This window comes from Manihot esculenta, chromosome 1 (assembly GCF_001659605.2).
Source record: "Manihot esculenta cultivar AM560-2 chromosome 1, M.esculenta_v8, whole genome shotgun sequence".
NCBI classification, from domain to species: domain Eukaryota; kingdom Viridiplantae; phylum Streptophyta; class Magnoliopsida; order Malpighiales; family Euphorbiaceae; genus Manihot; species Manihot esculenta.
Genome location: NC_035161.2, coordinates 41,655,682 through 41,672,511, shown reverse-complemented (window position 1 = coordinate 41,672,511; position 16,830 = coordinate 41,655,682). Strand labels below are relative to the sequence as shown.

The window sequence follows — 16,830 nt, the reverse complement described above, 5'->3', positions numbered from 1 at the left end:
TTACAATGTTCTGTTGAGTCTCGTTTCATGCCCTACAACTGCATTGTCCAAAAAAATCCTTATCTTAGCAAAGAAATGTTCATCACTTGACGAGTAAAATTAGAAAATCCAGCGCGAGATAGCCTGGCGAGCCCCGGCGACTCCCGGTGCCCAATATCGTACGTTGCTTTTGATTTTCCTACTCCCACTCGCGTTTGCACCGAAAACGACATTTTTCTACTGTCACTACGCTTTCAACCGAAACGGCAGCAGATTGATTTCCAATGACACGTGGTCCTCTTAAGTCGCGGGTACCAATTTAATACGAGAATACCAGGGGTTGTCAGCTTTTGGCTTTCTGGATTGGATTTTAAATCTTCTTAAACAGTAGAAAGTCCCCAAATCAGATCCCTACAAAACCAGAAACTCTTCTAAATTATTTGTTTGTACCAAAATATTCCCTTGTACATGCAAACGCTCCTTTTCGATTTCAATTCCATTTCCAAATTTCGATTTCTCAATTCCTTCCTCGGAATTTCAAATTTCAAATTTCAATAATTTCAAATAAAGCTACCCAGATGGGTATTTGAAAAATCAAGCTTTTCAAAATCGCCTCCTTGTTATTGGAATCTATCTTTCAAAAAATGCACAATACAAATCCTTCCGCCTCGTCTCCGACGTCGGACTCTGTCGACACCTCTCCTCTCCTCACCCACTCAATTGCCGATCACCTCCTACGAAGCCGACGTCTCCTACGGCGCCCACCGCAGCCTCTTCGTGGTGCGGCTGCTCGGCTTCTCAGGCGAGCCAGCAGCCGCCGCATGATGCTACGGGAACCCTCTGTCCGGGTGCGTGAAAATGCGGCCGAGCAGCTCGAGGAGCGCCAGAGCGACTGGGCCTACTCCAAGCCTATTATTGTGCTCGATGTGTTGTGGAATTTGGTGTTAGTGGGGATTGCTGTTGTGGTTTTGGGGCTTAGCGTCAAGGAGCAAGCTGAGGTGCCGTTGAGGCTGTGGATTATTGGGTACGGTATGCAGTGCGTGTTGCATATTGCCTGTGTTATATTCGAGTACAGACGGCGTACTAGAAGAAATCTGGGATTGGGAGTGACTGGGGCTTGGCCAAGTGGCGATTCCACTTCGGGATCGGGGAGCGATGGAGATATCTCTGTGGACTATGGGGCTGAAGAGCGGGCCAATGATGATGAAACTAGGTATCTTTTTCTTTCCCCCCCCCCCCCCCCCCCTTTTTTTTGGCTCGATTATATGTTTGTTTCTATGGAGAATAGGACAAATATTTTTTTTCCCCCTTAAAGAAGATGATAAATTAGATAGATTTTGTAGCATCCTGTGATCATCTCTGGATTTCTTCTCTCTTCGAAATAAGTGATATTGAACTCCTCATTTACGAATGTGGGAGGAGCGGGGGGCCATTATTCGTTTTCTGATTTTTGACTTAGTTGTTAATGTATTTGCGTTCAATGTGTAATCTTTGAGCATTCTTCTCTCATTATTTAGATATCCCTATTATCTGAAAAATAATTTAGGATCTGTTGTGAGCATTGGGAAATTGGTGGGTGTTGCCTAATTGTTTTGAATTCAATGATCTTCGCTTGGTTAAGATTGACGAAGGTTCTGGCCTGTACTTTAAATCCTCGCACTCATTTCTGCAGTGTTGTAAAGAACCTGGAATCTGCAAATACCATGTTTTCATTTGTCTGGTGGATTGCCGGATTCTACTGGGTTACCGCTGGTGGACAAAATGTGCCACAAGATTCACCTCAGCTATACTGGTTTGTTTCAACAAAATTTTCCTTCAATCTGCTATAGGTCACATCAAGATGTTTGCATGTGTATTGACTTGTTTACTGGTTTGTTTTGCAGGCTTTGTATCACATTTCTTGCTTTCGATGTGATCTTTGTAATTATCTGTGTTGCTGTTGCATCTCTTATTGGTATTGCTATTTGCTGCTGCCTTCCATGTATAATCGGAATCTTATATGCCATGACCGATAGGGTAATTCACTTTTGTCATATCTTCCTCACAGTTCATGGAGTGCTTTTTTTTTTTCCCCCACATTTTCAACGTGTATGTGCATGCATGGATATATGTGAAACTAAGCTTATATTACAACTTCTCTTTAGGGATAAGCTAATTCAAGTGACAACTGACAACATTTTAGATAGCAAATGAAAAGATAGTAGGTAAATCTCTCAGCTCAAGGCACATTATGATGGAAATATTTTTTTAATAACTGTTTATTTATGATCAAGCAGTCTGGGACCAAGGATATTTGTCTTTGTCAGTACAATATATTCATATTTGATGAGGAAGATTTTAGAAAGAGACCCAGGTGCTTCTGCATATATTTTCCAAACCAAACTAACAAGCTGCAGTCACTTAGCTCAAAAATTATGATTGGATGATTTAACATTGAGATTTTCATCATGAAATGTCTTGGGCTAAATTACATTGTTGCCCCTACTTAGGAGGCGATACAAATTCTGTTGTCTCCTTTTTTTTGCTCTGGAACTATTGGAAATTTTGAATTGAGAAATTATTTTTATTCAAATTTTCTTGGATGAGTTTGAAGATCAATTTACAGTAGATACCTCACTGTCAGGAATACGATGAGTGAACATTACTGTTATCTTGAATTGGTGGAACTATTTGCCTTTTTTAATTGCAGTCATCTGGATACGTCAGTTGTAAATTTCACCTGTTATTTACAAGCTTAAGGGCTAGATCTTGGAAAGCCCTTGGCATTATTGTATGTAATTTTGTTTATGCACGGTGATAATGCTTTAGTGGCTTGTTTTAAGTGCTTTAGTGCCGTTATTAATATTATTTACTCCTTGTTCTTTGTACAATGTGCCTGATTTCATATGCCTCATAATTTAAAAACAGGAAGGAGCAACAAAGGAAGAAATTGATCGATTGCCCAAGTACAAGTTCTGCAGGAAAGGAGATCCTGAAAAAATCAATGGTGACATTCAAGCATGTTTTGGAGGGACGATGACTGAATGTGAAATTGATACGCCCACTGAGCGTCTCCTCTCTCATGAGGATGCTGTAAGTATTCCAGAAGCAGAAAGTTGTAATCACTTCAAAACAAATGTATTGCGCTTAATTGTGAGTGGTTTGTGATGGGTCCATGGAGTTTTTAGCTCAAATGGCCAAGTGTCGGGTGGGCTGTTAGGCCTAAAAACCAAATTGAACAGAAAAAGAAAAAACAGTTGGTTCATAATTACTGCTGAGGTTTCTCCTCTTTTTTCTTTTTTTAGGTATCTTTTACCAAAAACTAACCTGGTATTGGATCATATTTGCATCCCAGTAGTTTTTACATTTCCAAATGATATGCTAAATTGTGGATTTGACCCTGAATCGATACATAGTATGGGGCTTTGGAGCTTGTATATTTGTTCTATATCTCAGTCATTTCTAATGTGTCTTTGTTATTACAACTTTCAGGAATGCTGCATTTGCATTTCTGCATATGAAGATGGGAATGAGCTGCGTGAACTTCCTTGTCATCACCATTTCCACAGCATGTGCATTGAAAAGTGGCTTTACATCAACGCAACCTGCCCTCTCTGCAAGTTCAACATTCTAAAGGCAAGCAACCAAATTGATAGTGAAGAAGTATAAAAACTAGGTGCAGACAAGTGTTCTGGCTATAACTTCTTTACTTGTCTGTGTTGTTGTGTGCACATGACCATCTTGCTAGCAGTGGGCCGTTTTAGCTGGAGACTGAATCTAGCCTGTGCCAGTAACAAAGTAATCATCTGATTGTTCGTAACTATTCTGAGTCTTCTGCCTAATATAATATGATATTTTAACTGTTACTCATTAAAGAATGAGTAGTGGGTTGTTGGTACTTGTTTTGTAAATTAGCCCACAGTTGAAAAAATTAGGGGTCAGCTGCACCTTGTCTCATCATAAACTCGGATGATAATGTTGTAATTGCAAGCAAAGCTCTTTGGCACGGGGCTGCATTTTATCTTCATTGCCCCAACAGGATTCACCTGCTGGAATAGAGGCTGGGTCTTTATGTATGGCTTTTGGGTTCCATTACTACTGCAAGTAGGGTAGTTACTAAAAAGAATGCCTTCCCTTCACATAGCGAGTGGCTCTCCTTGTGTTGATAAACTCCCAGTGGAATAACAAAACTTGCAATAGTTTAATTGAACTCAATTGATTTTCTTTTCAATAATAATTTTTTATTTGGAATGAAAGAATTCTTGCTTTTCTTGGAACTTTACTTTTCAGGAGTCTCCTCTTTGTAATATAAACTGCTTGAGTGGCTTGGAACGGTTTCATGTGTTTCTTGGGCGACCTAAATGACCTTCCTTAGAAGGTTATAAGATTTTTCAAACAATCCAATTTATTCTTTTTTGACTTTGTTAAAAGCTTATTTAGAATAGTCTTTAGTTCAAATATAGGGACTGCATTATGCCTCATCTTCCTAACATAATGTTAATTAAAGTTTGCAGCTTTCATGAATTGGTTACATATTTACATACCATACATCACGGCACTGGTAACTAAGTTTATAAAATGAGGTCCTTTTGTTTGGACCAATGCTGCAAGTAAAACCTTTTGAAGAGATCAAGTAATGAGTGGTGAAAGCTTCAATTCTACGCCTAGGAGAAAACGTTTTGAATTAGTCGGTCTTTTAACTTTACAAGAAATTATTGTAAAATAAATTGAAATTTTGTATGATATTATAAAAGTTTATTTAATATTTTTCTTGATATGTAAATAAATTTGATAGCAAGTAGTGCACCAATTCAGTGCATATTTTATACTTAATAACCATAGCAATTTAAAATCAAATTTAGATTTTGATTAAAAGAGGGAAGTAACTAAAAAAATATGGAAAAAGGGTTTGTTTAAGTAGTGAAACTCAGTTGTGCTGTTTAATCATCCGAAATCAAATGATAGTGACAGACCCATCCATCACAAGAGCACAGTTATCCTCATGGCTCCACTGTATTGCACCAGCCGGGAATCGAACCCGGGTCTGTACCGTGGCAGGGTACTATTCTACCACTAGACCACTGGTGCCCTTTGAACTTCTTGTACACTTTCAAATTATAAATAACTTTCAACACAAAAAAAAGCAAATTTAACATGATGCTAGATGCATTTAAATGAATTTATGAGATTTAAATCTCTTTTCTCTTGTAACATATATATACTACTATTATTGAAAAGTACAATTTATATATATATATATATTAAGTTAAAAAAGTTTGATGTATCTTACTCCGGAGACAATTAAAGTTATAAAATATTTTTTATAAATCTTTTTAAAAAATTAAAATTCTATTTTTTAATCCTGAAACTCAATGTTAAATAAGGCTAAGCTGCCATTAGAGAATTTTTTTTTTATTTTATTATTCTAGAGTTATAAAACTAAAGAAATATTAAATTTAATTTTAAATCAAATATAATTATTTTTACAAACATTTTATATAAAAAAAAAGGGTGATATCTCAACGACAATATTAAATACACTCCTCGATTCCTTGAATATGCAATAATCAAATACCAACACGGAAGTTGAGAGTTATGACTTAATTTATGGAAAGAAAAAATTGTAAGTTATTGAATTGAATTTACTTTAAAAAAGCGTTTAAATTTTAAGAATAATAAAGTTATTTAAGTTCAACAAAGTGAAAAACCTCAAGTTTTCTTTTTCCAGAAGAAAATAAATAAAAAGGCATTGAGATTATTTATTAATTTTCAAAGTTACAAAGAGTTTGAGTTTAACTTTTGATTAAAGTAAGTTTTTTAAAAAATAATTAAATGATCACATAATTTATTATGAGAAATTAACTTTTTATTAACTTTTTATTAACTTTTATCAAATAATTATTGGCTATTAATTTTACCGAATAGAGTGTAAATAAGAGGTAAAAAAAAAACGCATAAACATCAACCTCCACAAATTTATTTGAAACTGAATTATTCATGATTGCCACCCCAAACAGGAATACCAGTCACAAAGCCTAAATTCTTGCCGCCGTCAACGGAAACCGCTGGTATCAGCTTCGACTTTGACATCATAGAACAAACGTTATTTTCAGACATCTTATTTTCATAATCAGAAGACATATATTCCGGCAGTTTGATCACCTTCACAGAGACGTTAATAATTCCATTTCTTTCCCCTTTCGCATCTCTTAATCTATAACTCAAGAAGTTCAAATAATTCAACGGTAAATATCCTCCCATGAAATCAGTGGATGACATTCTGGCCGTGCCGATTGTTCTGTCCCCAGAAGCCGTCTTGCAGTGAACCTCTAACGTAATAAAGGGTTCATGCACGGGCATGTCGAGGGTGAGCTTTTGGTTCCAAGAAGGGTAGGCTCCTCCTTCAGTATCCAACTTTGAGGTGCAATAATTTAGATGGTCTGTTCGAACCATGACGTACGTGTTCTTCTTCACCCATTTTCGATGAATACGCAAGTCTTCACATGACAAGAGTGTAATTTCTAGAGTGCGGCACGTGCTTCTCATGGTGGATGGAGATGTCGAGAGAGAGGCTGCTGTGTATAGATTTATATAGAGAGAGACGGAGAGATTAAAGAAAGATTTTGAAATTGCAAAGCAAGTGAAGGAGTAAATGAGGAAGAAGAAGCAAGAGGGATATTTCTTGTATACGTTGGAAACTTTGTTCCAATCTGAAAGTTTCAAAACAAGATTTCTATTTATACATAATGGAAAAGTTTGTGTTTTCCTTTTAGGAAAATGCATGGAAACGTATTTGAATTTGATGGAAATTCAAACCAGATACAATTTGAGTATAAACTTTTTAAAAATTGAGACTATTAATTTGGATGAATAAATTTTAAAAGAGAGACGTTGTGTGATGGTGGTAGTATTTACAAAGTAACGGTAAACAAGAAAATTAAATAATTAAATGGAAAGTGGGAGAGTAAGTAAAAGCATTTTTTAATTGCAGATTAATTAGTCTATATAATTGCCACGTATCTACCTTTTAATTTATATTTTATTAATTTTATATTAATTAGTAATTCACTGGGTTCTCTAGTTACGTAACGCGATTTCGTAATCCCTAAGTTCGTAAGCAGAGGGGAATCCGAGAATTTTAAGAATTCTGCCTTATCCAGACACGTATCATACGTGTACTCTAATATTTTTCCTCTAATTTCCATTTTTCATATACAGAAATAGTCAAAGTTGTACTACATTTATTTATTTATGTTATACATGTCAGTTGAGGTTACCAAAAGTTATAGGGAGGAAAATTCCCGGTGGGTGGCCAATCCCTCTAACTACTCTGCGTGCCTAGTATATTCAGTTTGATTATTAAAATGGTGACAATTAAAAGCACATGTATGAAAATTTAAAATTCAACCATAAAATCAAACTGACTTACTAGACTCAGATTAAAAATTATGATTTATTTACTAAAATAATACAAGTTATATTAAATTTTAATATTCACAAAAATTTCCTTTAAATTTTAAGCTATACTTCTATAGATAAAAAGATTCATAATTACAAATGAATATAGATGAAATTTTATCAATTATTTGTATAATAAAAATAATGAGAATAAAATAACTGTTCTTTTTAGATATAATGATGATCTGACATCTAATAAGATTTAAGGTTTTAGTACGAGTGAGTTAGTTTAGCCTGAATGGTGGGTTTTGATATGAGTGAGTAAATTTAGCTTCAATAGTTCACGCCTTTCTTTTTTATTTTTTTTTTTTATTCTCTAGTGATACATAACCGGCACCCTGTCGCTATCATACAGAACTGTATGTACGGGCGTACCTGCCTTTTCATCATCGTCAGGCAGCCATTTAATTCCCTTTCAGCACTCATACTAATAGGGTCGTAACATAGTTGTGCCTGCTCCCTTACTCCCCATCACGTCAGATGAGCTGTATCCCTTTTTTATGAGTCCAAGTCCCGGTCAACCCGGTTTGTCCGATTGTGGACTGAGTTGTGCGCTAATGGGCCAGCTTGCGTAGTGGGCATTGATGGGTTTTGGGTCTGGCTCTCCTGCAAGGGCTTGGTTACTGCCCGAGTGTCATTAGCCCAGCGGTCATCAAGTGCGCATTAGTTATTCCATAATTAATGAGAGGGTAAATCTTGAAACCTTAATTATGACCGCGCGACATTAGGGAGGCTCCTATCAAAACGGTTTTTTCTCCCCCTTTACCCATTTCAAATTCGTATTCAGTTTTGCTCTAAACTCTTTCTCTTGCTCTGCATCCCTTAATCCGTCTTTCCTCCTCTCTGTAAATTTTTTCCTAAGGTACATTTCCATTCTCTTTATGGCCACCGTTAGAATCCCCGATGTTGTGGGTCTAATGTCCACGGTTACTCCTTACACTCTTTTCAATTTTTTCTTCGATGAATACATAGACACCTCCATTTATAGAATTAGGGCTCCTCTTCGCAGTGAGAGGATTGTCCTCCCTGTTCCTCCGTCAGTGGGTTTGATAGACCCCAACATGATCGTAACTTGATTTTCTATGTTAAGCAACGTGACTTCGGGTTAACCTTTCCTTTCACCCCTTCTTTATCGAGGTCTTCCATCATTTCGGGATGACCCCTCGCATGTTATTCCCGAATTCCATTCTCTTCTTGTGTTCTTGTGAGTCAATCAGTTTGTGTTGGGGTTTTGCCCCTTCTGTCACTCTGTTTTCCACCTTCTTCCGTTTAGTCTGGGCCAATTATGGGTTTTATTACTTTGTTCCTTGGGGAGAGTTATCTATCTTCGCGGGGTACAGAGATTCAATAAAAGGCTGGGCTGAGGCCTTCATGATAGTAGAGTTGAAGGAGGGCTTAGGGATCGATTAGGATGTTGATCTCTCCCGGAGGAGGTCCTCCAGGGCTGTAACGACCTTCCTCGGCTGCCCCTGGTGGACTAAATCTGCATTCTTCGACTGACCTCTATTCAAAGAAAGTATGATGTAGAGAAGTGCATGTTCGTGTCTAACCTTCGGGACTGCCGTGATGCTGGTACTCGTTAATAATTATTTTCTTATCTTTTTCTTTTTTATCTCTATTTTTTTTGTATTTTCTTTTTATTGTTCTTGGCTTTAACTCGTGTTGTTTTCATCTTTTCAGCCTCCATCGTACTAATGGACAAGATCAGGCTGCTGAAGAATTTCACTATGTCCACGGAGAGTATGAAGGCCACTTTGGAGGGCTTCAAGGTTGGTAAGACAGTTGCAGATGTGACCCGCGAAGTTTTCCATGCGGTCATTCCGGCTGTGGCAAGTCAGGCTGCCGCTCCTGCTTCTTCTTGGGCGTTGGTGCTTGTAGCTAAGGTGTAATACCCGGCTAGACTTCGGCATCGGAATTCCTACCGTCCGGCGGAATCTCGGATGTCGGAACTCTCTAGAATGGTAAGAATATATTTTTCTAAAATGTTTTTACATGTTTTCAAGGTTTTAAGTATGAAAGAAATTGAGTTTTGAAAGAAAAACACCATGGAGGAAAATCCAGGTTCGGCCGCCGAACCTCATGTTCGGCCGCCGAACTTGGTGGAGTTTTGGAGTCACCTTTGGCTTCCGAATGTGGTCTGGCCAGCCACCTATAAAAGGCCCCATGTCCGAAAATGGGCAAGCTTTCTCCTCGATTTTTGGGCAAAGGTGAGTTCATGCCCTTCCATGGCTGGTTTTGAGGTTTTACTTCAAATCCTACAAGTTTTTAACAAGTTTTAACTTGATTTTGAAGTTTTAGAGCAAAGATCGAAGTTTAGAAGCTTAGAGACCTCCGGAACCCATTTTCCCCAAATCTCCAAGTTGGGTCAAGTTTTAGAGCATATAAGCGTCGATCCTCGCCTCCTTCGATGATTTGAACAAGTTTTATGAAGGTTTATGGGGTAGAAATGCATGTTTAGACTAGTGGTTAAAATGTTAGGGTTTTTATGGGTTAAGTATGAAATGCATGATTATTGAGTTGCCATGTTGATGTTTGTTGGGGTATAGGATAGTTTGAGATCCCTATATTCTTATGAATGTGTTTATGCGTGTTTAGGAGTGTTGTGTTTGAGTTTGGAAGGTTTGGGAGGCAAAATGTGCATAAGGGCTGAGTCTGCCACTTCTGGAAGAACTCAGGTTCGGCAGCCGAAGGCCCTTTCGGCCACCGAACCTGCCTGTGGAGGCAATCTTTTGGCTGCCGAATCCTGCCCCCAAAAGTTGGACTTTCGACTCTGGAGGGGAGTTTCGGCTGCCGAAGGTGCATGAGTTTCGTCTCTGGAAGGGACTTTCGGCCGCCGAAGGTGGCTGAGTTTCGGCTCTGGAGGGATTTTCGGCCACCGAAAGTGCCCTGTCCAGCCTTCCTTTGCATGATTTCTATGATTGTTTTATGGTGTTTTAGGGGGTTTTTGGGGAGATGTTTAGAGTCATATTGATGTATGTTTGGTCCCTCATTTTGAGTCCACCTGTGTAGGTTCGGACCCGAGGACCCCAGCAGTGAGCTAGCTGCTTCAGAGTCAGCCTAAGGTGAGTAGAATGGATCTTTATGTATCAAATTAAATCAGTTTTGAGCATGTTCATGCATCATGAATATCATGTTATTTACTAGGTTGTTTGCAATAGAATTCACGAATATGTTGCATTGCATATTATGATGTTGATGTGGATGGATGTTGGATGACCCATTAGTCCTCGATATGATGAGATATGATATGATATGATGTAGAAGTCCAGATGTGGCCTGCACTGCGCCCCCGTCACGATTGGATATGTATGATATGTTATGTGTAAGAGAAAGACCAGATGTGGCCTGCACTACGCCCCTGGCATGATTGGATTATGTAGAGGGCTATTGGTGATAAGTCCATCCTTGATGTGATTTGTTTGTAATGTGATGCATTTCATGAAAGCATATGTTTTAAATTTAATATGATACTAATCTGCTCACTAGGCTCTAGTAGCTCACCCCTTTCCCTTAACCCCCAGGTTTGCAGGTTCAAGTTAGAACGGCGGGGAGTCTTCCAGGTTGAAGTTGTGTTTATGTAATAGGTAGATATGGACATGTATTGTAAAATGTTATAATGTGATGTAATGTAAAGAATTGTATTGAGGATAGAATTGTGCTTGGCCCTAGTGTATGTAAATCCCTTTTGGTACATGATCTTTTTAATGAAATGTTTTAATGATGTTTTATGAAAACCAAGCTTGATTATAGTAATGATGACCCAACTAGAGCATTTGATGAGGGCTCTAGTCTGGAGTTTGTATGTTTAATGTATAGTGTATGTACAAGTTGAGCTTGGTGAATAAAAAAGTTTAAAGTTTTATGAAAAATGTATGATCATGTATGGGATTTATCAGGTTTGACAAGTATAGGAGGCTTGCTACGGGTCCCGACGGCCTTAAGCCGATCTAGATCCTAGCGCCGGTAGCGGTCCGAATTTTGGATCGTTACATAAGGGCTCTCAGTCCGCGGCTTCAAGGGCCTCCACTTATGGCAAGGCTCTAGCCTCATCCAAGTCTTTGGCGGCTTTGAAGCCCAAGCCAGCCTCCAGCCCAGCCTCCCAGGAGCCCATCACTATTAACGAGTCCGCCGAGAGTGGCTCTAAGGGGGGACCGAAGTCGCTCCTCTGGTGATCCAATCTCGCCAATCTGCTGTTGTTGTCGTGATAGGTGGGGCTACTGGCAAGCGGGCCTAGACTTCTGAGGTCTCCCCTGAGGGCCGGACTGCCAAGAAGGCACGTACGACAGGACCTTCAGAGACTACTCCCCCTTCTTCTGCAGACAAATGAAAACAAGTCGTAGAGCAGCTATCCTTGGCTCCTGACAATGAGCTCCTCAACACCGCCGAGGTGACTCCAGACTCTTTGCCAATTTCTGTGGCCGAGATGCTCTGTATCCGGATGTTTAGGGAGACTCTAGATGTCTCGGATCCTCGCTTCCTCTCTCTCATTAGTCACCTCATTCGCTCCACCAATCAGCAGGCCGCATTTAATACTCGCTCTCTAGACAACCTCAGAGACAACCTAAGGGAGATGTTCCTTATGGTAAGTCACTGTTCCTTAAGAGTATTTTTAATAATTTTGCTTTCTCTAACTCTGTTTTACTTTAGGTTTTCGGGATCTTCCTCGAGATTGACGCGAGGAACCTGTCCTTCAGAGCTGTACGTATCGGGGTACCTGCTTTTCATAATTGTCAGGTGGCCATTTAATTCCCTTCCAGCGCTCGTGCTGATAGGGTTGCGGTATAGCTAGGCCTACTCCCCTACTCCCCATCATGTTAGATGAGTTGGATCTCTCTTTGATGAGTCCGGACCCTGATCAATTCGACCTGTCCGATTGTGGACTGGATTGCGCGCTAATGGGTCAGTTTGCATAGTGGACTTTGATGAGTTTTGGGTCTAACTCTCATGTAAGGGTTCAACTACAGCTCGAGTGTCATTAGCTCAGCGGTCATTAAAACATACGCACAAAAGCTCAAAGACAAAACTGAACAGATATTAAAATTATAGATTTGATAAAATAACCCACCCTTACGTCTCAAAGCAAAGGATACATCATGTCACACATCAATTTTTTATTCGACTTTGATTTGCAAGCGGCAATTTAGACTAGTCAGTTTTGAGTTGGTTTAGTTCCATAATAGACCCCATATTTGGTAGCAACAATTCTGTTCATAAACCAAAACAGTGTGATTTAGTTCTATATTTAATTAGGATTGATTTTGCTTCAGGTTTGGATCCATAATAAAATTGACAAGAAGCTGGACTCCTTAATTTATTATGAAAAAGAGAAATTGTATGAATGCAACCCTACAGGAAAGCTGTTGTATAAAGATCTGGTGGAAATTTCAAGTATCTGACCATGCAGGTGCCCAGTAGGAGGCTAGCTCTGTTCTGTTTGGTAAGGTTATGTTTGGTATAATGCATTAATAGTATAATGAAATTTTCTGTTAAATTTAGTATAATTAGTATTTTATTATTTTTTTTACAATCAATAATTTTGTAATAATGAATTGCCCTCTAACAAAAATAATGAATTGTTGTTCTAATGCTGAGTGATAATTAATTAAGCACGAGATGCACACCATACAGGAACTCCAGTCACTACACCTCCATGGCAATTCTTCTCTTCCTTTGGAATTGGAATTCCCCAGGTTGGCTGCGACGACAATGACGAGGAGGAACACGGTTGATAACCAGGCAAATATTTTCTCCGGTAATCTGCTACCCCCTTCACTTTTACAGAAACGTTAACAATTCCATTCTTTTCACCCCTCACATCCCTCAATCTGTAACTCAAAAAGTGCAAATAATTCAATGGTGTATAGCCTCCCAAGAAATCGGAAACAGGAACCCCAGCTGTGCCTATAACTCTGTTCACTGAGCCAATCTTGCATTGAACTTCTAGGGTAATAAAGTGAGAATGCATTGGCATGTCCATTTCGAGTTTTTGATTCCAAGAAGGATTGCTTCCTCCTTGGTGATCAGCCTTGGTTGATTTAGAGCTGAGAGAATCAAATTTTACGACAACGAATGCGTCCTTTTTGATGGATTTTCCATCTAGACGTAGGTCTTCTGCGGATAAAACTGTGATTTCTAAAGAGCAAGATGCAGAATCCATGGCGATGTGCAGGAAAAATTTAAGACTGATTGGGAAATTGAAGGTGTAATTTGTGATAAATTGGTAGAAATTAGAGTTGGATTATATAGCGCCAGGATCAGCGCAGAAAACGAAGAGTAGGAGAAGGGAGATAGAAAGAGAGTGGAGGTTTCCGTCTCAGGTTGATTCGTGTTCAGCTTCACTGAACGTGTAGGGGAAAGTTATATGTTGACGGCGTTACGGCCAATAACAGTCTTTTGGCTTTTGGAGGTTTAGAGACAATCAGATAATGTGTTGACCAATTTATTTGTGTTGTTAATATTATTATTATTTTTTTAAAGGAAGATTCTTTGTGATTCTTGGAGTACCATTTCAAAACGAATGATCCTTTGTCACGGCAGACTTTTTTTTTTTTCCCTAAAAAAACGTAAATTCGTGGATATGCTTAGCCTATATTTTATAATTGGTTTATTAATTTAAATAATACAAACGTTTTGATCATTTATATTTTTATTTTAGATAGTTAAATTAAAATTTTAAATTTATTACAATTTTAAAAAAATCTCAAATAATTTTTTACTAAAATTTAAAAATGTTACATGTTATTTTATGTATTTTTTTATTTTTTAATTAATTATATTTTTATTTTTAAATAAAATGATTCAATTTTTTTTATAATTTTATATTTATATTTTAATTTTTTATTTATTAAATAAATTAAATTAATTTTTTTTATAAATTTATATTTATATTCTAATATTCAAATATTAAAAAGGGTTAATATAATTATTAAACTATCCAAAAAATAAACGAAGGCATTGTTAACTAAAATATCAGTAAAGATAAAAAAATTAAATTGGTCTGATTTTTTTGGCAGCTTTATATATTTTGAAAAATAATAAAATCTAAATAAATTGAATGAAAATAAAAAAAAAATTAATAAGTAAATGCGATTAATTTGAAAAAAAAATATTATTTATAGTATTTTTCTCGAAACTAATCTCCTTTATTATTTTTATTTTCATTGTGATTCATTTAAATTTTATTTTCTACTGTTAAAATTACAAAAAGATCACCGATCAATTTCACCTTTTCTTTTCAGCTAATACTTTAGTTAAAGATACGATAATTAATTTTTTTGAATATTTTGATAATTTTTTTGTAATTATTTAATATTAAAATATTAAAATATAATTATAAATTTTATAAAAAATTTATATTCTTTTATTCAATAAACTAAAAAAATTAGATATAATATGGATTATAAAAATACGTAGATAAATAAAAAAATAAAAAATAAAAATACCTCGTTACATTTTGGTCAAAATTAATTTGGATCTATAAATCAAATTATGACAAATCATTTGATTTAATTCTTCAAAATTAAAAGTTTATAATATAAATTGTGAATGTGACCACAACATTTAGATTATTTAGCTTAATTGATCTTTATGATTAATTATTTATTAATATTTTTCTCTTTTTTTTTTTCCACTTTATACCCATATTTAATTCGTTCTTTCCGACCATCTGATCATCTTATTATTATAAATAACTTAAAAGTTGTGCTTAGACTTCTAAATTTTGATTTGAAATACTGGTGTCAATATTAAATTCAAAAAATTTAAAATATAGTTTTTTTTGTTAATAATAAAAGGGTAACTTATATAAACCTCTTTAAGTTTTGATAAAATTATTAAATTTTTAATAATAAATTAACCTCTAAATTTAATGTTCATTCAATAAAATATTTTTTTATTAATTAAAAAATTGCTGTTAATTAATACTACAGTTTTTATGCTTTTGATAATTAAAATATCTTTTTCAGTTGCTAATATTTTTTTAATTGAAGTTTATTTTTATTTATTATTTTAATAATAAAAAACTGAGAGATTACTATTTTAATTTTTTTTTAAAAATTGATGAATTTATGATTTTTATTTATTATCATTATAAATAATTTTAACTTTTAAAAAATAAAAATTAATATTCTATAAGTATAAAAGTTTTTATATTTATAAAAATCAATTTAAGCGGATTTCAATAAGTATAAAAATTAATTTTTAATTTTAATTAAATATAAAAATTTGTATGCATATAAAAATCAATTTAAAGGACTTCTAAGTATAAAAATTAATTATTAATTAAGTATACAAATTAATATTTAAATTTTAAATCTGTCATTTTTATACTTAAATAATATAAAAAATAATTTTTAAGAAAAATTGAATTTATGCATTATTAATTTTTATACAAAATATTAATTTTATACTTTAAAAATTAAAATTATTCACTATAATGATAAGTAAAAAAAAAAAGATAAAACTCATAAATTCATCAATTTTTAAAAATTAAAATAATATTTTTTTTAATTTTTATTATTAAAATAATAAATAAAAATAATTTTTTAAAAAAATTAACCTAAAAAGATATTTTGATTATTAAGAAATATAAAACCTATAATCAATTATTAACTAACTGAAATTTATGTTTGTTATTAATAAAATGATAATTTTATTAGATGAAAATTAAATTTAAAATTTAATTTATTACTGAAAATTTAATAAATGATTACTCTATGAATTTTGTTAAATCCTGTAAATTACTCATAATAAAAAATCAAAATTTAAATTTTATATGAACTTAAATATATCATAAGTTTTATTGTATTAATTTTAAATTAAAAAAACACTTTAGTATTATTATTTAAAATTTTATTTTTTAATACTATTATTATTTTAGATTTATTCAAATTTTACATTTATATATTTTTAACTCTTAGTTTTTTTATCCCATAAAAATATGATTACTTTTATTAAATTTAAAATATTTTTCATTTTTAGATAATAATTTATTGATTGACTTTTTATTCTACTTAAAAAATAAATTTTTATTAATTTAAAAAATTTATTAAAAATAAAATAAAATAATGTAGATTTATAATAGTAAATTTATATATTATTATAATGTATAAAAGAAAAATAATTAATAATTTTAATACTTAAAAAATACATAAAAATATAAAAATTATAAAATGAATAAAGTATTAGTAAGTTATTGTTGAAAATATTAGATTTTAACTTTTTAAATATATATATATATATAATTATAAACTTATAAAGTAATATATTTGATTCAAATATAAGATAAATTTTTTAAATAAAATTTCATTAATTTAAATATAAATGTGAAAGATAATATAATTTCAATTAATTAATATATTATTTATTTTATAAGTTAAAAATATCCATTTTAAGGTAGATTATTTGACAGGGCAA

At 34.3% G+C, this 16,830-nt stretch overlaps 3 protein-coding genes and 2 non-coding genes across 5 annotated transcripts; 1 reads left to right on the top strand and 4 right to left on the bottom strand.

The window, feature by feature from the left end:
- The first annotated feature begins 92 nt into the window (after positions 1–92).
- LOC110615746 (E3 ubiquitin-protein ligase At1g63170) lies at positions 93–4,034 on the top strand. The gene is made up of 5 exons (XM_021757819.2): positions 93–1,192; positions 1,652–1,771; positions 1,863–1,995; positions 2,887–3,051; positions 3,451–4,034. Exons 1-5 carry the CDS (start codon positions 624–626, stop codon positions 3,625–3,627), a joined length of 1,164 nt encoding a protein of 387 aa, XP_021613511.1. The 5' UTR covers positions 93–623; the 3' UTR covers positions 3,628–4,034.
- An 847-nt stretch (positions 4,035–4,881) lies between these two features.
- Positions 4,882–4,967, bottom strand: LOC122721878. Its single transcript, XR_006348659.1, has one exon. It is a non-coding gene; the product is annotated as a small nucleolar RNA snoR114 (small nucleolar RNA).
- Positions 4,968–4,975: 8 nt separating this feature from the next.
- TRNAG-GCC lies at positions 4,976–5,046 on the bottom strand. The gene has a single exon. It is a non-coding gene; the product is annotated as a tRNA-Gly (tRNA).
- Positions 5,047–5,913: 867 nt separating this feature from the next.
- Positions 5,914–6,685, bottom strand: LOC110628695 (BON1-associated protein 2). The gene has a single exon (XM_021775492.2). The coding sequence runs from the start codon at positions 6,502–6,504 to the stop codon at positions 5,950–5,952; it is 555 nt and encodes a 184-aa protein (XP_021631184.1). The 5' UTR covers positions 6,505–6,685; the 3' UTR covers positions 5,914–5,949.
- Positions 6,686–12,702: 6,017 nt separating this feature from the next.
- Positions 12,703–13,646, bottom strand: LOC110622676 (BON1-associated protein 2). The gene has a single exon (XM_021767273.2). It carries the CDS (start codon positions 13,571–13,573, stop codon positions 13,019–13,021), a length of 555 nt encoding a protein of 184 aa, XP_021622965.1. The 5' UTR covers positions 13,574–13,646; the 3' UTR covers positions 12,703–13,018.
- Between the last annotated feature and the right edge of the window lie 3,184 nt (positions 13,647–16,830).